A 23687-nucleotide genomic window follows, 5' to 3' on the forward strand; every position below is an offset into this window, starting at 1 on the left:
ATAATATTTATCACAAAGCTGAGCTCTGCGATTTTTGGACAATGTTCTTTTTATTATTACTTAAACTTAAGATGTAAAATCATTCCCGTTCAACTCTCGGCCGTCCTTGATTGAATGTTTACATTGGTCAACTTATTTCTGCACAATTCGTTCGCATCTCAATTTGATAATAATACCTCAAATCACAGGAAATGGATGAATTCTGGTACTCTGTATAACTTCGTCTTATATTAAATTATAGCTGCATCAGATTTTCCTTCTCTCGTTTTCAAAGAAGTTTGTTACAACCCGTTATTTCGGTGTATTTCGACACTTCCATATCGATCGAGTTACCGAAAATAGGTAAAGTCCGTAATAAATCTCAGCACCTGAGACCAATTTTTACCTTTAACTCATTGCCGCGAGCCAGAGCACATTTGCAATTTCAGTCACTCTTTGATCGTATTCTTTGATCTCGTTTCAACCCACTGTGTCCATAGCAGTTACCCTCTGGAACGGTTTTGCACAAATAAAATATTAAGAAGAGTTATTGAGTTTTCAAATATTTTTTAAATTATTTCTCTCAGCAGTTGTTCAAAACACAAATTGTACTTTTCTAAATAACTTGAACATCGCGGATCACGGGACCAATGAAATTCGCAGCGTCAAGAAATGCATGATAATATCTTCGGCTGAACATTAAAATATTTCATCATCGCTCTGTTCCGTACGTTGTTCTTGCACATGGATTAATGAAAATTTCTCAGAGACGTTTTGCAATCTTAGCAGGGAATTTATATTCCAAATTTTTGACAAGCTTTATATTGCGGACAAAGTTTATCGCCGAATTAAGAGTTCTTGTTATTCCCTGATAAAATTTTCATCAGTGTAGGTAAGGATAGCTAAATACTCAACAGGAAATAGATTATTCCACTACATGAACCGTTTTGTCGCAATTATTAAGCAGATTGCCGATCGAATAATTAAAGTTAAATCTTATAACTTGATACGATTTCTTATTAAACATATTTTTATAACTTTGAATATCAGCTTGACTAATTTTTCGTGCGAATGAAAATATGTGGTTAAATCCGTGATACATTTCAAGAAATCTTGCGTAGAAAAATTAAGCGATCAATGCTAGATCACGCGTAGTAAAAGATGATCCGTATTCTTTTACGTTTCCTCACAGTTCGAAAATATTTAAAAGCTTTTTTAAAGCTCTCGCACGTCTGCGATTCGATCGCACGCGCAAGTATAAATATTGTGAAAGTGTAAAAAAATGGGAAAGATGACGTCGAATTTTTCCAAATAATTTCAAGCCGAGCTAAGGAAGCATATATTTATACAAAACAGAGACGCGAGATGAGGTCGGAGATCGAGCGAAGCAGACCGTGTGACGTATGTCGGTTCGGAATTTCTCACGCGCGTATTGATCCGAAGAAACTTGAGCTAGAAAATGTTGTTTCAAATAAATATACGCTCCGGTGTTTATATATCGTTGCGACTATAACCTGGCGATTTGAGTGAATAATGACTGTTTATTTGAAGGAGATAGAAACCCAGGCGTTCCTCCGGTATTATTTTGCTAGTTTATTTACCCGTCGCATGGGGCGAGTCTCGAGGAACGTAGAACCAGCATCAAGTGCCCGACGATATGGCCACGGAATTATATAAAAATGAAAAGTTAATGCGGCCATGGACGCCGTGGTGGCATCAGGGGTACGCTAACCCTCAATCACTGGGGGTTCTTATGACCGTACGATCCACCAGGGAAAATTCTGGCGATCATGGAACATGCGATATTAAATATGCAGCGCGGTCGAATCTACGGTTATGTCGTATCAACTCCAACCGAGCACCATAACCGAGCCCTGGTCTGTTGCTTTTCCTGTTTGTCAAGGGGTGGATATGCCCTGCGATTATTAACACGAGGAGAACACCGGCGTGCTTCCTTGGAGTTTTACGAAATATCACTGTGCGTTAGGGTGTCATTTACTTTGGTCGTTTTTCAATTTTTTTCAATCTTCCCCAGCGTACATGTTCGTAGTAAATAAAAAAAAAAAAATAAATAAATAAATAAAATAGAAACAAGTATAAAAATTCCCGAATTCCGTAACGCTTGCGTTACGTTAAATGTAAAAATACATTGAAATTTTCAATGTCATTTGCTCAGTTTTATTTATTTTTTTAAGCTAGTGTAGATGAAAAAAAAAGAACAATTTGATGCTTGAAAACAACGTTGATACTTCCGAGTGAACCCAACAAATTTCAAATTGTTACGGAATTACGTTACTTCGGTAAATCCGGTCATTGTCATTGAAGGAAGTTCATTTTACTTTTTATTTAAGCAAAATTCTGTGTTATTTACCGCCAATGCCACTCGATTGTCGCATCTGAGTTTTTATGTGGACTGATGTAACATCTCTCGGACGAATTTATTCCGAGTCAATAAGAGATGCGAATTTGACAGCGGCTGTGAGACCTTCTGTTTAGCATTAATTCCTCTCGTGCGACGCCCTGTAAATCGCTTGTACCAGGTTGACGAGGGCTATACGTCCGAGAAGTCCGCAGTGACCTATCGAAAGCTAAATAATAGATAGAACGTCAGGACAGGAACGGCAGTGCGGCGGCACGCCATCTAGAAACACAGCCTTGTCACTCGAAATGTCAGACGTATACGGCGATGGTTATACCTATCAGGGATTAATCAATGAACTCGCCTGGACAACTAAGCCATGATACGATTAACAATACTATTGTTGTCGATGTTGTTCTCATTATCATTATTAATCCTAGGAGAATACAATGATTCGCACTTACTAGTTCGACGTGAGATATTCTCTAGCTGAATTTTTAGCTGAAGGGGATGTCGAACCTCTGTCAAATGTGGCAAATAGTATTTTACACAACGTGGTTATGTAAATACACGAAGCATCCGCTTCTATCACGGCAGAGTGATTCTGCGAATGCGCATGCGCAGGGTACAGAAAGGACGGCTTTTAACTCCTAGGAGTCGAAAGTGGTATTTTCTGTACTGTGCGCATGCGCTGCCGCAAACAAATCTCACATCGTGCGTCTCTACCTCAATTTTGTGTTTCGTGAAACACCGTGTAACATACTCTTGTTATGTAAAAAATTGTGTGCAACAAGGAGGCAACGGTCTTTTCACCTCGCGTATTTGCAATATTCGTCTTTGGCTCACGTACGATTCATATTGCAAACTTAAGCTTGACCCGAAAAGACCGAGTTTGCCTCCTTGTTATACAATACACTATTACAGTTTTCACTTTTTCTGACCGATGGAATTTTTTTAAACTTTGACAAATGGTAGGGCTTATGTTTGTGATTATGGGTTCGCTTGGATAATTTCAAAAAATATCCCATTCAGCTAGCATAACCTTGAGTCGAGTTTAAACTAACTGCAAATATTTTAGTGTTTCAGGCAATTTTACACTCCTGGTAGCGACGGATTGCAAAAATGTGTGGTTGATGTCAATGGTTTGCACTTCGTAATCTGTAATTCACACGACATGAAATGAAAAGATTGTTCGCAGGGATCGCATGTAAAACCGTTACAGTATTGACATCCCTCTGAAAGTAACAATTTAAATCATTCAAGCGAAGTATCAAACCTACAGTGCATAGTATGACGGCAATTCTAACTTATTTTGTCCCTTATTCAAGCTTACGCGTCACTGAGAAAAATTTTCAGTTCCGGTTACCGCTCAGTCCTTAACTATTTTCATTTTTTACCACAATCGAAAAATATAGTTCCAGGTAGAAAATGAAAATTAGTTTTGTAGTTGTTACCGGAAAGTCTAGTATCCGTTACTATTCTTTCTCATTACGATCACTGTTACTGTATTTTCTTGTAACTGTTGCGAAAATTTAATGAATGTGCAAGAATAAATTGATGGTAAAGCCTTAATTAACTAAAAAAGTAGAGTAAACCTCAGAAACTGATTTTGCGTTGCAATAACCAAAAAAGGATCGACAATAGCGCAAAATGGTTACGCGTACCTCGTTTTTCGTAATTCCAACAATATTCAAACAGTTTTGTTTAACGATACCTGTTTTACTCAATTTTTCTAGTTACTGTGGCAAATGAAATTTTTCTCAGTGTATCACTGACGTAAAAAAAAACAACTAATATCGCCATTCTACAGGCAATGCCGAATACGAATATCTGAAAAAACTTTTGTTTTACGCGAGAATAATGCCAGGAAATGTATTCCTGTCATTCAGTTACCACTTATTGCAGGTATGCATTTCTTGGCGTTATTCTCGCATGGGAAAAAAAAATAGTCGAGTGTTTTTGTTCGGCATTGGACGAAGAATGGTACTATCAATAGCTTTTTTGCATTAGTGATGCGTAAGCGTAGGTAATAGTAAAAATGAGTGATATTTCACTCGTTCGGTAAAGCGTGACTATAGCATCGTCGAAAGACGTTTACACAGTTGTTGGAAAAGTTGGATGTAGGTGAGTAGAGGACAAGGCACGGCACGTATGTATATCGATTAATTGTTCACGCTCGCATCGCATCTCCTATGCACTGTTGTAGTAATAGAACTGTATTGTAAGCTTGAACGTTTCAAGGTCAGACATCATAGTTTACCGTAAACGGCAGAAGTGGTTCTATACCGTGATGATAATAACCCATTTATCCTCAGCGAGATAGTTAATACATTGTTAAAAGTCGTCGGCTAAGACAATTGCTCATTCGCACAACTTCGTTCAGGTTGCAACACCTTATTCTCGTCCCAGCCAGTGCGTGTGTAACGAGTATGCATAAAGCACGATGCGACCGTAATATTATAGTATTACCTTGGAGCGCGGTCGCAATTAAAAATTAGCTATGCCACGGTAAAATAATAAGAATGTTCCGTAAGCCGGAGCAATGTGGGTGTGTGCGTGTGTGTAGACGCAGGTATGATATCTCTCTGCGGAAGAGCGTGAGTAATTATTTCGACGGAATTGACTACCCACGGAGGAAGGGAGTTTAATGGATGCTCGCTAGTCGGTCACAGCCTACCTGATATATTCAACTATAATTAATCACTGTTCATTAGAGACGATGCGGAAGCTCAGTCCGATGAAGAATAGGTAATCGGATTTTCACGGGTTAAGCACGTCAGTTTCATCTTTGGCAATGGTATCCTCTGGTTTTGTCTCGTTGTCGCACCTGACCGCGGACAGCCCTCGACTTCTGTTTCTTTCTTTTTCCTTTATACTTACGTGGAATAATTTGCTGATCATGAAATAGTAAGTATATTTGTACACGGTGAATTTTAGACTCGCGTCAATATCCGGACAACAAAGTGTGACTGTGACTCGAGTTTTTAAGATATTCTGTTTTTAAATAATTTCTTAAATAATTGACCATTTTTGTGTCAAATACGTGAAAGAGTCTTCGATAATAGAAATTACATGATCAGTATCGAATTGTTTCACGAATAGTCGTTTATGCATTATGCACTCAAGCTTTAAAGGTATGAAGAATAACCTGTCAAAAAGAGTGCGATAATTATTAAACGTACTCTCACACCGACTGTGATCTTTTATTTGTTCATTGTCTAGGTAATGGATACTATAAAAATCAATATTCTCGCTTCCAAATCCGCCCAATACCCTGACTAGTAACCTGTCAGTTTAATTGCAATAATGAAATGAATAGGGTGTTCAATCGCATGCATCGTACAGTCAAATTAACTCGAGAGATACAAGATTAGCTAGCATGACATGCGCATTCCAATATGTTTCTTCCACTTAATAAGAACGTACCGTGTAATAACGAAAAACGTGCATGAAATATAGAAAAAAATTACAGGATAATATACTATATATGGAACAATACACGTTTCGTGAATAAGTCATTAGTAATGGACACGTATTTGTTAATATTTACTTAAAACGACATTCATTAGCCATTTAATGTATATCAATACGTGACTGGAGATCAGCATATTAATGCGTACGGTGCTTACATATCTATATTACATATTTAATATATTGATTACATGTTTGCATTTTCTGCTGACTACATTTATTCTCTCTATTATTATTTTTTTCAAGTGATTGATAGAATTCATTCATTTAATAATACAGTTATTCGCACAGGCGGTAACCGTACTGCTTTAAACGTAATACCAAATTTAGTGAACTTTCATGCACTTGCAACACGTTGGAAATTTGAAATATTGTTAGTTCTCAGTAAATTTCTCATACCCTCGAGAAGGCTTGGAAAACGTTTATCGTCAACCGGCCAGTTACCGATGCATGCTACGAATCACCATAACAACATAACTTATTGCCAGCTCCAGCCCCGTTTTGATTAAGATGGCGTCACTGAAATTATTAAAAATTTTTATGAGAAAAAGTGTCGCGTAGGAAGCCTTTTAAAGAATACCGAATTTTATTAAATGCAATTAATCCAGAGTTGAAAAAGTGCTCACTCAATGAAACATTCTTGAAGATAAAAATTTCATCACAATTGAAAAAGTTTGAAATTTCAAAGAAGTGTCCCCTTAATGTCAGGATATTGAGTTTTATCGACTGTTCAAACCTGATTACATTGGAAAAGTGAACATATTTTGAAGTCCTGCTCTCTCGTTATCCACCAATAACGTTGGACGGCGCGCCAACAATACTTAAAAACTGATTTTTCGCCGTATTTTTCAGATTTTCGAAGAGATTGGGGAGCCACGACCTACCTCGTTCGTACTATTAGGTATAGCCATCCGATACTTGATTCAATTCGGTACTTTCGAGGGTGAATCTCTTTAGCTGCCGCCGGGAAAGTGTTGAGCTTTCCCCAAGGTCTCGCGGAGACGTCGTAAGGGGATTTGGAACCCTCCGACTACGTGCAGGGGCCGCTTTAAACAATTTTAAGGCTCATTTCCCCCCTTAAAGCGAATATTCCGGAGGTCGGCCCTCCGCCAGCATCGCCTGCAGCGTTCACGACCCTTCGCTTCTATCCTTACCGTTCTCCTCCTTGTTCTTCTTCCTCTCCTCGGTGCCTACCGTAGCTTCGAGGTAAACCCTCGTGTTTACCAATTACCTAAGTAATCTGCGGTGGCCAGACTTCGTCTCTAAACTGTCCTTACATCTTCCACCGTCTGCCGACTAGATCCACGTCCTTCCGCTCCCCCTTCAAGGCCAAGGCACAAGCCTATCGTTGAATACCCTTGGGGGAAGATGGCTAGTTGTCGTTTCTAAACCCTTGGAGCACTTATCATAAACTGAAAGATCGCTTCCGTACTCTAGAATCGATAAGATTCGTTACACGTAAGCAATTTATCGGGTATATACTCATTTCTCGAATTATTGCAATGTTTGGGATGTAGAATCTAGCCATTCAGAAAATTACTGTCATATATTGCTCCTATCAAGCTTGTCCAGACTACCGCTATTTCCATATCGTACACGGATCATTTCAAATTATTTTTTACGGGATATCATTGTGGTGTGTGATTCAACTCCTTGGTGAATTACGTGCATCCAATGTTCGTACGAGTGTAATCACTTTTCTAAATAACTCATCATATCGTAGAATTGACCGTAATTTCTCCAGTGACGTAGAAATAATAGAAAGAATTTATTCTAGCTTTGCCCGCACGTGAGTTTGAAAATATTTATACCAGCCAAAACACCATAATTGTTATCGTGTAGCGCGGTTTTGCTCTATAAGTATGGCATCCGTGTAATGACCCTTGACTCCGTTGGACGTAACGTGGATCAAAATTTTCACTCTGATAATTGACAGCGAGGTGATCCGTGCCCGTGCGGGCATAATAAGTGAGCCTTCAAGCCCCATTCGAGCCTTTCTCTAGCGCAGATGCACGTGTAATAACTAATAAGTATTCTACAAAGATGGCCGCGGCGTTCGTTGCTTATTGCGTAATCAACGTTAATTATTATCGTCGGATCGCCGCTGAGGTACGTACACACGTAGGTATGTACCAGCTATGTACGTTTTCCACAGGCACGGATTGCTGGCCAGCAAAGTGGTACCAAAGCGAGTTGTGCCGCCTCAAAGAGACATAATGGCATTCTCGCAATCTGCATACATTACCGAGTCTCCTTTCTCGCTCGGTACCGCGCCATCGTCCATTCGATAGCGCAGCTTTGTCCCAGGCGATTCTCACGGAAGCTGCACCGCCAGGATCCCTGATGCTTACGAAGTCCTGCCGATTATTCGACTCCCTGACGGAGGTTACTCCTGCACCTCCGCAACCCCCAGTGCCATCAAAGAACACCCGATGTCCGCCTACTCGACTCGAATGTATAGATAGAAAATCACATAGATCACTGTGTAGTTGATCCCGTGATTTTTGATCCATAATATCTGATGATTCGTGGTTTCGTAATTTTTTATATAATTTCTTATATCTTTTATCGAATCTACAAGATAAATCATGTAATGAATTACACGCTGAATTCTTTAAAAATATTTTATGATCGGACACGTGAACATTTTCAGTAGTGTGCGTAGAACGTGGATGATGATATTCATTGGAAGTCGGAAAGGAGGAGAACTCCGATGACATCCCCTCGGCAATGGGAAAGAGGTCTGAGGACGGTTCGCAAATATTTTGACAAGGTCCTTGGAAGCATCAAAGCGGAATGTTGCGATGTTCGGAGTTGATCGGTGGTACTGGTCAGCGGTAACGTCGCGCGGTCGTGTTTGCGCTCAACCTTTCCCCTCGGCTCGCGAAATAGGCATTCACCATTTTTAGGGTGGCAGAAATAATATAGGGTGAGATTTATACCCGTCTGTCTTTCGCGCCTTCCGCACCATTCGGGAGGGATGTTCGGCTCATCAACTCCCCCCGCAATCAGGACCTCTGCACTCCGGACACGTAACCGAGAACACTGCGTCAAATTGCTTCGGACGAGCAGAAGGTCCCCAAAGTCGTCCACCAGAAAACTACCCAACTTCACTATTATCTTGGACTCACATACGAACATGCCTCTCAACTTCAGAGGACTATAATAGCTGCTTCACGTGCTTATCGCCTCAGTGTAGATGTTCGATGATTTTTATAAAACGCAATTTTATCTTACCTTACATATTTTCGTCTATATATTTATCAATATCCCATAATATTCATGATGCAAGAGTACTTCAGAGTGTTTAATTTTTTGCAATGTTTGCAGGCATCAATTAAATATGCTTCTGTTTCAATTTAGATTCTTCTAATGTGATTAATGGTAGATTGTGTATCATGGTGGCAAAGTGGATCTGCTTGTGATACGAGTCGTAGGAAAGTGCGTGTGCACAAACGGAAGACAAATATTGCATCTAGGGTGCATATGATGCTTTATGTAACAAAAGCATGGTTTACTATTTCTTATTTTTTCTTCGTACGTCTTCGAAAAGCAAATGCGCAGAGTACAAATTTGAGCACTTTCAAGTACTGAGAAGTTTTCACGATTTTTTTTTTACTGTCGTAGAAACCGCTACTTTAAGTAAAAAATGTAAGCGTGAACCGTGAGAACGTTACATAAATGTATTTTAATTTACGGGAAAAGTTGGTGAGTAAATATTTTGACGATTGTTGTTGGAAAATATGCAATTATATGAACACAAGTTTTTCTGTAGACGCGTTATTGCTCCAAAAGTAATTGCAACAGTAGCTAGGCGGGAAGCTTAATTGCAGATTTACTCTGGCAGGCCTCTTATCCCATGGCTCGCGGTTTAATTATTTCAATGATTCTACTACGTGAGTAGCACTTGCACCAATTTCGATCTGGGTCGATTTTTCTGCTTCCGAGTCTTGCCGTCATCATCTTTCCATCCGCACAGCGGCCTCGGCATATAAGCTGAACTTGTGACTGTTACAAACCAGTCTAGCGTCTCATTGGAATGGCTCTACTTGTTCTGATGTTATTTTTTTCATGTACTGGAGTAGAAATAAGATGTTGGATATATTATGTCTGTAGTATCGTGGAACAGGTTCATGGGCCAATACCAGTAGGACCCTAGAGTGTGCGAAGTGAGGGAGCTGGTCATGGGATGGGGCATGGAGCGACAATACCTTTCCAGCACCATACACTGTCGGAGCTCCGCAACTTACAGTCCTTCTCACCGGGTGCTCCAAGATAAGGATGAGAGGTGAGTGATCAAAATAAGGGGTATCAAAAACTGTTATAAAAAGCCGATTTTTCAGCTCCTGACACGCATTTTATTGAAAAAAACCTTATTTGTCAGGAAAATGCGGACGTAATTGACGGAGATTGATAAATTTGTGAAATATATATGTGTCCGTGTGTGTTAGTAATTCACTAAAGTATGTACGATAACGACTAGTTAGTCGATCTATAGTCGTGACCGAGAAGAGACGTCTTTCAAATTTGCGATTCTCAACCGACCATTTGGATCCATTTGGACGATTAATCGGGAATTTCTCTCATCAACGAACGCGTATAAAGCATGAGGCACAAGCCTGAAAATACCGATATCTATTACATATACTACAATAATCGTCAATGCAAATGGCTATTTTCTTTGGTAATAATATTACTGGATTAAATTTAATTTAGAGTTCAATTAATTCTGCGACAAAGCGTCAATTTAAAGTGTGCCTCAATTATTTGGTATTTCTTTTTTTTTTTGTTTTTTCAATTTTCTAACTTATAATGATTGAATAATGAGCGAATGTATTAAATATCACGTCTTGTCTTACCGCAATCAAACTGAATGATCGTTAATTGGCATAATTAAATTAGATTCAAGACATGAATGATTTAGAACACATAGTAAATACTGATTTCTTTCTCTGAATTATTTAATCTCTCAGTGAGGAAGAAGTGGTGCGTCATAATGTGTTTGTGATAACGTTGAATTTTATGTAATTCGGATACGTTTATTTTATATGAAAGAGGAACGTCGGGGAACGAAATTCGTGGTCACGAATCCTTACTATGGATATGTTTATTTTTATTCTGTATGCATATCTATTCCTTTTTTTGCGTTATGAAAAATGAAATAATGGTTATAATATTAATATGAAAGTTACTCCGTACTCTCCGGCCGGTATACATGTCAGTTAAAAAAGTTCACATGATTCATGTTGACTCTTCAATGTTTGATAAGCCAACTATTGCACGAGCTTGCAAATTAGAATCGCACAAGTGCGTAAAAATATTTATCGTTGCGCAGAAAACTGAGGTGATCACCAATGTCCCAGCTGCCTTCTTACTCCAGGATCCTTAGACTGAGTGATTCTTCTCCCCCACTGGGTACATCATTTCGTCTCAACCATCGAATATCGACACAGGTTCCCTTTCTACCAGGAAAAACGAGCGCTCATTCCAATTTCCTTTCATGACAGCCAGTTTTTACTTCATTCCTAATCGCCTTTGCGGTGACGCGTAACGTTCGTGACAAAAAGAGTCATCAGGGGAAAGTTTGTGCGCTGACTAAATGGTTGGGTGTTGGGAAAAAAAGGAAGAAGACTGTGGAAACTTCAAGCTTGTACGATGAAACAAACTAAACGAGGGTGAGCCAATTCTTGGAGCATAAACTTGTAGAAAAGAGGGTCAAAAGCGCATGAAACCTGACACGGAACGAGACTCAAGTAATCAAGATACAAGGTGGTTATTTTCCGTATACTCTTGACGAGACTATTTGCGTTTTCATGTCACAATTATCACGTCGTTGCAAAATTTCTTATGATTCTCGAGATGCCATGTTGTTCAGAAATTAGACTTGCTTCGTGTTCATTGTCGACTCGCTACGGCGTGGATCTCCCGAAGCTGGGCGGTCGGGAGCCGAAAGGGGATAATGGCAATGGCAGCTAATTAAAGCGAGGTGGCATTGTTTTGTCCTTTTCTCTTTCACCTCTTTACGAACCAATTAATCCAATAATTGAACTGGAAAGGAGCCGTGGCCACAAATCACCATTAACAACAGCCGCGAAACCATCAGCGTGAGCCATCCGTGAGTTCGTCCATCCTGCCGAATTTCGTTTGTATCGGACGGTGTGGCGCGATTATCCTGGTAATTGGGTTTTTCTCATTAAAACTTTGCACCTTGACTTCTGCGCAATTCGCTTCTCTATCCCAGGCACGGTCCATCATCGGGACTATCACTGACAATGAGATATTTCAAAGTGATACTTGATTAATCCTTGGTCCATATCTCTGGTCCAAACCGGTGAGTACTTCTCCCAAAAAGCCTCGCCATGTGAGTCACGATACTGTGCGACGAACGTAATATCCATGTGAACGATGTTACGACTGACATTTACGTAAGTCTCTTAGACTCCGGAGGAGGAAGATGATCGGGCAATACCAGGTAGCACGGAGAAATGATTCGCCCGCAATCCAGTAGGACGTGCCTTGATGCGGCGTGGTTGTTGGAGATACGTGCGCGAAGAGGCTACTTCTTCTGTGCAACTACGGCGGTAATGCAGCCCGGCCACTGCGGCAAGTCTCCACAAGCCTCAAGTACATCGAGAGCACTGCAGCCTGAAGGATAATTTGCCCTCCAGAAAATAACAGGGTGTATCTTGGTGGATGCAGCCGCCCGGCCCGATCGCATCCGCGTTCACGTGTAGAGTATACCTGTAGGTACACCCATCCATACACCGCTCCTCGAAATGACGGCTTCGGCTAGGTCGGATCAGCCTTGAACGATAGCTAGTCAAGTAAGCTTTCTCCGTTCCGTGGTTCGAGATCGCGTGGATCCAACTCAGGAGCCTGCTATAATTGATCGCTATTCCCATTGCTCGCGTACCCTGTGTATTTACTTATAAAATAGCCCCGGATTTCATTTAGTATTTTCTAGCGAACCAGAGTTGCCTGCCCGCCATTTCCAAAGAACGTTGGAGAAGAGGTTACAATATCATTTAAACTGGCAACCATCGTCCTAAAAATTAAGCTTTACAGTGACAATGATTTCAATCGTTCTACGAATAGGAACTTAGATTTAAAAATTCTCCTTTGCATCGATGTGAAAGTGGCAGTCTGAAAACAATGACGCCTTTTTCTAATCAAGTCAGCAGTCTTATGTGACTAATTTTCGCTAACTAACTACGACTACAGAAAAACGTCGTGTCCTGACGTGATCTTAGTCAAACGGACACGCCATATGTTTCTTGTGCTTGCAATGCCACGCACCGAAGATCGTTCATAGTCACAGATATATGGTATTCGGATGTTTTACTACTTGAAATTAGGTACTCTAGCATCGACTTCTCCCGAGTTTAAAGAGCGTTTCTACTGATATCTGACGGCGGCTGAGAAGCACAGTGCCTGTTCGGTAGTTAGCTTAATAACGGAGACGTGAATATATAGGCGTCTTTTGTGAATATGACGGCAAAATTAGAAATTGAATCGTAAGTAAAATTTGTCACAGAGACAAAGGTCTTCTTGTCAGGCCGTGTCTATCTTTGATTGTAACGTACTTCATGTTATTATTTGCATTATACTTTCCAGTTTATAATTTATTTTATTATTTACTTTATGTTGCCAGTTTATTCCATCTTGCTGTTCACATCTAGTTTATTTATTTTGTCTCACTTCGATATTATTGTTTGCTCTCTCTCTCTCTCTCTCTGTGTCTCTCCCCCGCTCTCTTTTTCTCAGTCTTTCGTTGATCTCCTCTTTTGTTTTTTATTTTCCTCGGATCTCTCTGTAGCAGTTTCATATCGTATTTATTGCCTACGTTAGAGTATCGTCACTTTCGACGTTGATAAAAAGCTGTTAGAAACGATCGCCCTAATGGGGTTTCGTGTGTCATCTGGAATTGCGTGCGAATCAGTCCGGATGGTACGAGAGTTATCTGTAGTTTCACACGGCATCTAATGGAGAAAACTCGGTCATTATAGAAGCAACTTTTTATAGTCCCGCGCCCAACCTGAACCGCTAGCCATTAAAAGAATTCGTCCAGGGTTGCCCGTTGTTGCGTTGTATATAACAGGCTTAAAGACGTCTCAGAACATACATTGCAAACAAAAAAAAACAAAATATCGTTTTCGGAGTATTCGTGTAAACGCGCATCAACGATCAAAACTCTGTTTTTCAGCCAACTACCATGATGGCCCGTTAAAACAATAGCCATTCAAATTTTCTCCTGGCGATGAAAGTTTTTCTTACTTGCATATGCGGCCTTTGAAAGTAGCTGGTATCTTAATCTCTTGGATAGCATCTAAAGTAAACCAAAAACACGTTTTCGTCTCTTTTCGAGAGAAAATATAAGCCAATAGGATTTTTAACTCCTACCCATATTAGTTTTCAAACATTATTGAGAAGAATTTCTCACCTCGAATAATTAGAGTTGACCTTCCTCTTCCGAATAGCAACATGAGCTCGTTAAAAATATATGTCAGAACAAATTCAATTACCGAATTGTTAAGAACAACTGGCTGACTGCAGTTCGTGAGTAAATCAAACATCAAACATCTACCAGTATCCTAATCATCCAAAATCCTAAACATTCTTACAAATTTAAATAGTCGTGAGGAGTGTGCACAAGCAGGATAGAAAAAACTTCTGTCGAGAACGCAACGTTGCTTTTGAAATGAATTCTTACGCCCGCAACAACCGTCTTCACCTACATCTTTAGTCAACGATCTTGCTGATACGAAGGTGCAGAGGTTGGAAGATCTAGCAGGACGTTCGAGCGGATAGCTCAAGGATCTTAGATCCGTGTTGGTTAGAACTTTGAAGCACAGACCTTGGCGAGTACCGTGGGTCGATGGGCGTACCTATCCGTGACTGTAAGTAAACGGGGATATTCGCTCGATAATTCTTCGTTCGGGCAGGGTTGATTGGCAGCTGTCCTTGGGAGGGAAAGTCCCACGAAGAAGGTGGCAAGGAGGAGAGACTGCTATTGTACCTCGGGAACGTCGGGCACCTAGACGGCATTTACTTGGTAAATAAATGGAGCCTCCTATCGTCCACAGGTTCGCGCGGTTGGAAGTAATTCATTACAAGAGTAGGAACAAGAGCAATAAACGACCGCTGGCAATAACGGGTGATCTGTGCCCCCGGTCAGCCTCGGTCAGCCCTCGACCTTTGCTTTATAGGTCCGACTCGCCACGAGCCCCGAGAGACTCGATTTGTCAACTCGTTAGTGAAACTCATTTGAGCTTGGCCGAGTCTCTACCCCCCCCCCCCCCCCCCCCCCCCCCTCGCCGCCGTGCAGTTCAGCCGTTCAGGGGAAGGCCAATCTGTCGCTTGAGAATTCCCAGAGGGTGATGGGCGCTTATGTGTTACACCCATAACCCTGTGTACTGGCTCTCGGTCCAGGAGTCGACTGAGCTGGACGAGGAGTTGCTGGGATCGGGGTGACGGATGCCGGTCCGCGGCCATTACCCGAATATAGAGAGCCATTGGTCACTTTGCCGGAGCGTACTTCAAATTGACGAATGGTAATGAGTTTCAGCAGTGAAATGACTCCACGGTCTCTCGGCTCCTGCATTGCGTGATGCTGCACCAACTGCCTCCGACCGAAGTGAATCTTGAAAGGCGAAGCCAATCGAAATTACCGGCCGATTGGCAAATGCCGCGCACCCGGTATTCAAGGGCAAAATAAGGTCAGCTCACCAACGCGTCCCGCTTTCGTTTATGCACCACCTTTACACCCAAAAGTTATTGCCGAATGATTTTATGCCATGATCCTTGTACGTCAACCTTCTCACGGAGACGATGGGTATAATGTAAGGAAGGTACGAAACCTTCCGCACGAACCGAGGCTACGTTTTTATTTTCCGGCTATTGGTTCTCGATGAAAATTAAGTACGTTACGAAGCTCATCGATTTGTACAAAATTAGTAAGCATAGGTTCACTCTGGGACGCCTATAGGTCAATATTTCATCCACGGTTTAAAATTTTTTTTTAGTTTCGAGTGATATCTATAAATGACGAAGTGTGTAATAAATTGTACAGTTCCCGAATCAATCTCCAGCGTGTGACGCACTAGAACACACAATTGATTTCCATTCGTAGAGACTGAAAGGTGATATACAGCGTATGTGTGTATGATGTATATACACATTTGTTGTGAGATGCTCAACTGTCGTGGAAAGTTAACTAAAATTGAATACTGTTACTAAGAACTAATAAAGCATAAGCTTCCGATATTAAACTGTTGAACAGTTTTCCACGAATCCGTATGGCTTGTGCAGTCACGATTGAGTTATGTAAAATCGATGATCGGGGTGAGTAAGTTGTCTGGCGAATGTGAAAGGCTTACCATATCTCAAGTCCCTACCGCATAGGAAGGAAAGTGTGAGGGAACTGGAAGAAATGTTGGATGGAAATCCCTGATCATATGTAAGGAATGTTTCGCATCGTAGAAAAATATTGAAGGAAGGTGCGGGTTGGCCTGAAAATATGCAACGAATATTATTTTAGGTATTTTTCAAAATTTCTTCCTCAGTTTCTCGAAGTTGAGAAATAATGCCAATGTGATACGTTTAGTTATAAATAATTAAATTTGGAGACATCAGCTTATAAATTTTTATTTTCAATTACCAATTTAATCTAGAAAAAGTTATTTGTCAGGTGATTAAAATACTGCTATACAAATAAAATTAACACGCGTATTCTTTTGTAATTTATAATTGGCAGTGAATATTGATAGCAGTAACAATCAAAGATACATTACAAAATTGCATGTGAAGAAACAAACATTATTTTGCATTTTACCTCAAATTCATTGCTTATCAACACGGGGATTTAGGAAATACCTGCAGTAGCTTTCATTTGTCAATTTTTGCTAGAAGTACCTAATACCTAAAACGAAAATCTTTTTCTGCATCAACATTTTATATTTTCTATTCATATTTACAACTACACATAAAGTGGTAAAATTGAATAGAGTTTAAGAAATTCCAAGCTGTAAGTCGTACATTGTCCATCCCTGGAGACAAATAATAATTTTTACTTGTGCAGGATTGCTACATGCACCGTATTTGAGTACATTCAAGTACATAGTGCGTATAACTTTTTTTCTGGTTTCGACAAATAATAATAATATCAACGTATAATACCATTGCAGAGTATACGTGAAAGAACATATTCACCGCGTGTCGAAAACTCTCTGCAGGGATTAAGCTGCAAGTAAATTCGCATCAGCGTTGTCCCGGGAGGAATTCCTAGGATGGGCAAACTAGATGTGGACGAGGCTGCGTCTATACAGACCGTACTTCATTACCCAGCAGTCCCGACCCGTGGTCCACCTAGCTCCCCGGCCATCCGTTATCATTTTTACAACCACCGCTATCCAACAACGTCGAACAAAGCGCAGGGTCCGTCCTTCCGTCAGTCCGTCGGCTCGCCCGCAAGGGACTTCCTCTTACCTCTGTTTTGTGCACCTTGAGCTTTTGAGGTATCGATCGCCGCCGGGAGTCTGCCCTCTTTCTTCTCATTTCTATCTCTCTTTCCGAAGCAAAGACCGTCTGGCCAACGGCGCCCCCGGAGATGACGTCGAGCGAGGTTCGTTTCCTCGGTAAAGACGTTCGTACACGTCGTGGGGTTCATAAAATTGGTGCTGTTACGAGGAAACACCACTCCGAGGGTAATTAGCACTTGACCGTGCATTAGTCCCCTCGTCACACCCTCGTCCTCTAACGCCCTCGCAATAAACTTGAAACGACCCAGCATCGCAACTCCAGCGCATCTATTCTCGGTGCATTTTTGTACCCATCGGATAAAAGAGTGTCGAAACTCTGATACAGAAGTCTATTATTAGCCTAGGGATCAACGTTTTCAGTCACCATTTCAGTTGAGCCCAGAGTCCACGAGGGGTTGACAACTGATTAACTGGTTCACGCGATATCATGTATAAAGATTTTCACATCTCGTTGGGTTCGACGCGATTTCAAGGATTTTCGGTCATTCGAACGAACGTCAAAGGATCAGGCGAAATTTCCGTAGTAGTTTCAAATGATTCGATTCGTTTACATACTGTAGCCCAATGTCAAGGCTCTTGCAGAAGTAACTCCATTCCAATCACCCCGTTCGTTTTACCTAGCGTTTACCCGCCACCACCGCTGGTATCTCACGTGTGAATATACTCTGGGGTGATCGGATAAGAGAATGAAATTGCCCAACCTCCGTACCACCGAGCGAAGGTCAGAGCTGAATATTATATTTCCAGAAGCACTTGAGCGGAATAAAACGTTGCCGCTGCAAAGCTTCGGTTTATCGGCGCCTCGCCACGCGCGTTCCGACGACGGTGCCGCAAAGTCGGACGTCGTCCCGTGACGTCATGCGACACCGCGTTTTTGACTGGCGTCTCGATATAGGCCCGCTCGTCCACGGATTGACAGGTTCGCTCTCGACAAGACACACTCAGAAGATTATTCCCGGCGGTATACAAGCGCTCGTTGGTCTCTGCGCGTGGTCCCCGTCTCCGATATGAGTGAGCTGCTGGGTTCCTGCGGCTGATAGGAGCCAGAGGCCTGCGCGAGCTGCTCACTTAGAGCCACTTTATCATCTAAGCTTAATTCGGGAGTTTAAATATTTATACCGCCAGGGTGACCTCACGACACGCTTTCGTCCCGTATTTTAAGGCCTAGTGCACACACGGCGTGCTTTTTCGTGCTGGATCGCTTGCGCTGAGCTTGCGAACTTTGAACAGCTTCGAATACCGTTGCTGTGGGTTTTGATTTATTGTAGCTGGCTGATCGTGTATCGGGATATTCATTTTCTCTTGTTTCTCGCTGTACGGAGGAACGGAATATCGCAGGAAAATTGTAAAGGAGGCATAGTCTCAAAGCTGGCGGACATTGCAGCCTGCAGGCTGATCGGACGCGGAAAAACGCACAGTGTGCACAGGGCTTTAATAGTACCCCAAGCGGTCGCTCGTGCGGTGAACCGCGCTCTTGAGCAACCGATCTATTTTTTCACACCGCGACCGCCGTTCATCTGCTTACACGTCCGTGATTTCGACAAGTAGGCATTCGAATTCATCGTTTCGCGATAACCCACCAATCAAGAAGCCTATTTATACAGGGTCAACAAATAGTCTTTTAGCAGCCTGTGCTTATCCGGACGTCGGTTTTCAAGATTCAGACTTCAGCAAACAAAACTGAAAACGAGTCCGCAAGTGTAACCATGGTGCTGCATTTATGATTCGTACGAAAAATCACAGCTGGTTTAAAATAGGAACTCAAACGTATTGTTTTCGAGTAAAAAAACAATTGAGAGACGTCTACTTGTGGTTGATAATCATGATTGCGGAATTATTTACGTTTTTTCGAATATCGGATTTCGATGTCTTCTTTTTAATAAGACCCCAAATGCAAAACATGTTTCAGCTTTACTCACACTGTTGTAGTAACAAGGTAACGAGTTTTGCCTCATATTTATAAACAAATATGGTTCATTCGAAATTGAAGAGAATCAAATAGCAATACTTAGGTGAAATGAAATGAAAATTGAGCTGGCAAAACGAGAGAGATGTTCTCGTTACGTGCAATAGCCCGATTGTAAGGTCACTTATACGGGGTTGTTACTTTGGAACACTGAGGCCTGATCGTTGTCTGTACGCGTATTTCGTATACACGATGATTACGGGAAAAAGTGGGGTCCACAGACAGCAAAATACGTTTCCCGTCACGAAGAAAGAGAAAGCAGGACAGGAAATTAAGAAGGCAGTCTTGTCCCGTGGCGCAGTTGACCCTTTGTTGGAAATCCTTACGTTGTTTGACCCCCTCACTGACCCTAGCGTTTATTCCCTCTGCGAAAGGGTGAGTACTGAACGACGGCGTGATGAAATCAACTAGAACAACTTCTATTGTATTGGAAAGGCACTTGCCTCCAGTGACAGCCCATGGAAGGGTTGCCCTTGGTCGTTGTTTTCTCCTAACTAGCTGGGAAGTTGGGACAACTGCCCCGAGAACCAGGGGAGTTTCTCTTTGCTTCTCTTTTCCGACGGACTTCGCCTCGTTCCACGATCACTCGATCTCTTATATTGCCTGTCAATTGTTCACGTTTGACGTTATTAAATTAATATTAGGGGTGTAGCTTAACTCGTTCCGATGTAGGGGTCAGTTGATGTCCAGTTTTCCTTTTACTCGGAGAGAATTTCCCATGAGGCTTCAAGCGAACACATAGATTCAACCCTCATCGTATCCACATTCATAATTCGGTATCGAACCAAGCTGTTGGTCTTAGATTGAGATCATTCGTTGCTTAAGTACACTAATTGATATTATTTGCGTAATTGGTAGCATTAAATAACCGATGACTTGACATGAAAGCAAAGGTACCTTCGCGTTTTGGTCCGCTCCGTCTTCATGCCGTACCTCCGTTATACACCAGAGAAATTATCCTCAGGGCTATAAAGACGATGGATAATCTGGTACACATGGAGAGAGAGAGGGATAGAGAGAACGACAAGATATTCTGTTGTCAAACGCATTTAGCTACATCAAACGAGGCCTCAACGCAAACCCCTAAGGCTACGTGTCCCCGGATCTTGGAGAGTTTAATTACCCGAATAATGGGAAGACGCTGACATTGAGGGTTACCAATTTATTGCGCGGCATAAATACACCGAAGGGATTGTCGAGACGGCCGAGTACCTACCCAGAGATAAGACGCTGTTAGCGACAATTCGTCTGCCGCGAATGCACAAGCCAGGAAACAAATGAAATTGTTAGTTTACGAAATCGACAGAGAGAAGAAAGGAAAAAGCCAGAAGACTGAACGTTAGAGGAGGAGAATTAGTGTATGCATTTACTCTGGATGTAAAAATTCTAGGACATTCCGAAGAAAATTTACGGGATAGCCAAGTTGGTGTGCAATTCTAATAAAATATACCAGCAATTACCGCCCTAAATATTCTCGCTCCGAACGGCCACGTTGATCTATAGTCTGAGGGGGCAGAGAGGAAGGCAAAAGAAGGGAAAGAGAGAGAGAGAAGGGGCGTGAAGCTAAATTACTTTTAATCGCTATTTTTCAACGGAAAAGCCGATCACGTTTATTTTTCCCTTAGGGAGCCGCTGGGCTCGGCTCAACTTGTTTGAGGATTTTCGTACGCCGAGACTAAAATTGACGAATGATTAATTGCGGATTCATTCGTCTTCTGCGGCAAGTATAAACCGCGTTACAACACCAGGGAGAAAAAGGTCTCCCTCGAGTCCAGATTTTTCCCTGACACGTTGGAATTCGTCGCTAACTAAACCACTCCGCGACGGAACGGCTAACTCATTTTTGTAATTAAGCGGGCACTTCTGTCCCAGGCAAAAGAATTCCTTGATAAACTTACCATCTGAGTAGAACGTGCCCCGACGGAACTCTTGCTTCGGGCTAGTGTGTGATCACGCTCGTGTGTGCACGCACGCGGGGGACCCTTTCGTAGATCAAAGCGCCCCCAAAGATCAATACGCCCCCGAGTTGCGGAGAGCGGAGGCTCGAAGAGGATGGTCGGGGGTCGGGGCGGTTCACCCAATAGGTTGATTGAGGGCATCGAGCATTAGTGGACCGGGCTGTTCATAAACATGTCACGTACTTCTTTTAGCCGGAGAAAAGCAAAGGGGCATAAACATACGCAATTAAGCCCAAACTCAAGACTCGGCCTGTGCTTTACGGGTCGCCATGAGAACGCTACGCCACATCCCGCCGATCTGAACTATGCTGGATAAATGACCCACTAAAGGGATGTCAGACCTACGTCGAATACGGCGGATCGTATTTCACAATTCCTTCTTCTTCTAAACCATATCCGTTCGAAACTTGGGAAATGACCGGGCTACCGACCGTACTTGGAGGTTGGCTAAGAAAAGCTTGGAAGATTGACGGAACCACGAGAGTAATCTGCTGCGACAGTTTTGACTGGATCAGATGTTATGGTACGTTACTGCAGCTGAATGATATATTTTTTTGTATTTTACCGTCAATTTCCCGGCCTTTTCTCAATTCACACATAAGCATAACCCTAAGCCCTGTACTATTTGCCAGAGTTTGAAGAGATCTTTTTACTAGAAGAAAGTGAAAATTTACAAATATTATTTACTGTTTTCAACGGAGATCAGACATCCTTTAAATATTCGATTTTCCAGCGCTAACCATTTATGTCCGTATTATCACCTCCCACGGAATGGTAACTACTTAGAATCATCAAATGGATGTTTCAATTTGTTTGAATTTCTTGTCTCATCATGAACTTGTTTCACTCCATTGGGAATTATGCCCATATTTTTGTTTAATTGGTCAACGTCGCTTTTTCATGTTTAGAGAACAGATCGTCAGGCCTCATTTCTTTTCTATATTAAATTTCTGACCGATTGGTTGCAGTAGTGGACAATGAACATTATGTGTGAAATAGAGATACATCGCATCGCAGTAAAAATGTGTAAATAAGCCAATTTTACAGTCATAATATGTAAAACCATACGGCTGCCCCTGAAAGGTGACAAAAAATGGAAAATGCTCTAAATTTGTTTTCTACAAATTTTCGAAAATATTACTTTGTCAATTTAGAACAACGTGTGTTAATTTCATCGTCCGGCCGAATCCAGTTCAGAATTTATAAATTTCTTGCTGAATTATTATGAAAAAATAGTCACATCAAAAGTATTCTGAGAACTCAAATGAAACAGATTACAAAACCAAAAGTTTCGTTGGTTGCATGGTTCCTGCAGAAGTAATGGGTCGATGTAGTCCGTATCCAAAAAATACAGGTTTGAGTAAATGCTATCATTTTGGATTCAGATTTGTATCGACTCATTAATTCTTCCGATACCATTGAATGAACAGGAATTTTCATTGTTTGATTTGTTTCCGTCACATTTGGAGAGTGTTCCTCATGCGTTGATAAATGATTATGTTTTCTTTGTCAAATTAAACAACAATTCAGCACAAAATTCGTGTCTGCTTAATCAAATTTGGCCCCATGATGAAATACAAGTACGCCTTTTTTGCACTCACAAAGAAGTATTTTTTGAAATTATTAGCGAGAAAATGTATGGGTTTCGAGAAATGTGAAAAATTAAGATATTTTCATCTATTTACTAACGTTCAAGGGCGGGCACCATATTGTTTTGAATATTAAGTCTTCAAATGAAAATCTACTAACAAAAAAAATAAAAAATCACACATACTCTTAACAACTAGCGAAATTTTTCCAGAAAGTTTGAACCGGTTCCGAGACGTTGAGAGTTTCGGTTCAGCCGATCACACGTGGAATGCGCGACACGCAACAGCGGCAGTTAGATCATTAACATTTTTATTTTTTCTTCCAATTACACCGCGACTCGAAAAGAAGAATAGCGAACAAATTACCAAAGGTCAACGAGAAAGTCGATGACCCAAAATTTTGGAGCTACCTTATACCCTGTGACGTACGAGGGTCCGGATGGGTTTCTAAATGCCGACAGGGATCGCATTTGTTTAAATATTAACAGCGTCGTTAAGAAAATGCATTTGCGGTTCATTAGACCCGAGGGGTGCGTGACGGCTCCGGTTAAACGGCACCGCGTCCAGTCGTTCGAATTGAAACCTGCATGAATCGGAGTCGCTCGGGCCGCTTTTGGTATCTGGTGTGAATTACTCTTCGTTTATTTCCCACTAAATACACCGAACTCTTATTTGGCGATGTTATCAAATGGATCATTTTTTGAGTCAACGTATCGTTCGAAATTTCCCTGAGCCATCTTCCTTTTTATTTTTGATTTTGCAAAATACCGACAAATTTGCGTTACTGTTCTAATCACAAGATCAATTTTGTGAGAAGACCCCGTCCAT

The 23687-nt window shown here is 41.4% G+C and overlaps 1 protein-coding gene across 1 annotated transcript in view; it reads left to right on the plus strand.

The window, feature by feature from the left end:
* The first annotated feature begins 10003 nt into the window (after positions 1–10003).
* LOC124302446 (uncharacterized) overlaps positions 10004–23687 on the plus strand; it is a 194209-nt gene continuing 180525 nt past the window's right edge. The window contains exon 1 of the mRNA XM_046758641.1: positions 10004–10097. Within this exon, the coding sequence (XP_046614597.1) occupies positions 10006–10097 (92 nt within the window). The 5' untranslated portion in view covers positions 10004–10005. The remainder of the gene's footprint in view (positions 10098–23687) is intronic.

The sequence above is a fragment of the Neodiprion virginianus genome, chromosome 4 (genome assembly GCF_021901495.1).
Source record: "Neodiprion virginianus isolate iyNeoVirg1 chromosome 4, iyNeoVirg1.1, whole genome shotgun sequence".
In the NCBI taxonomy this organism is placed as follows: Eukaryota; Metazoa; Arthropoda; class Insecta; order Hymenoptera; family Diprionidae; genus Neodiprion; species Neodiprion virginianus.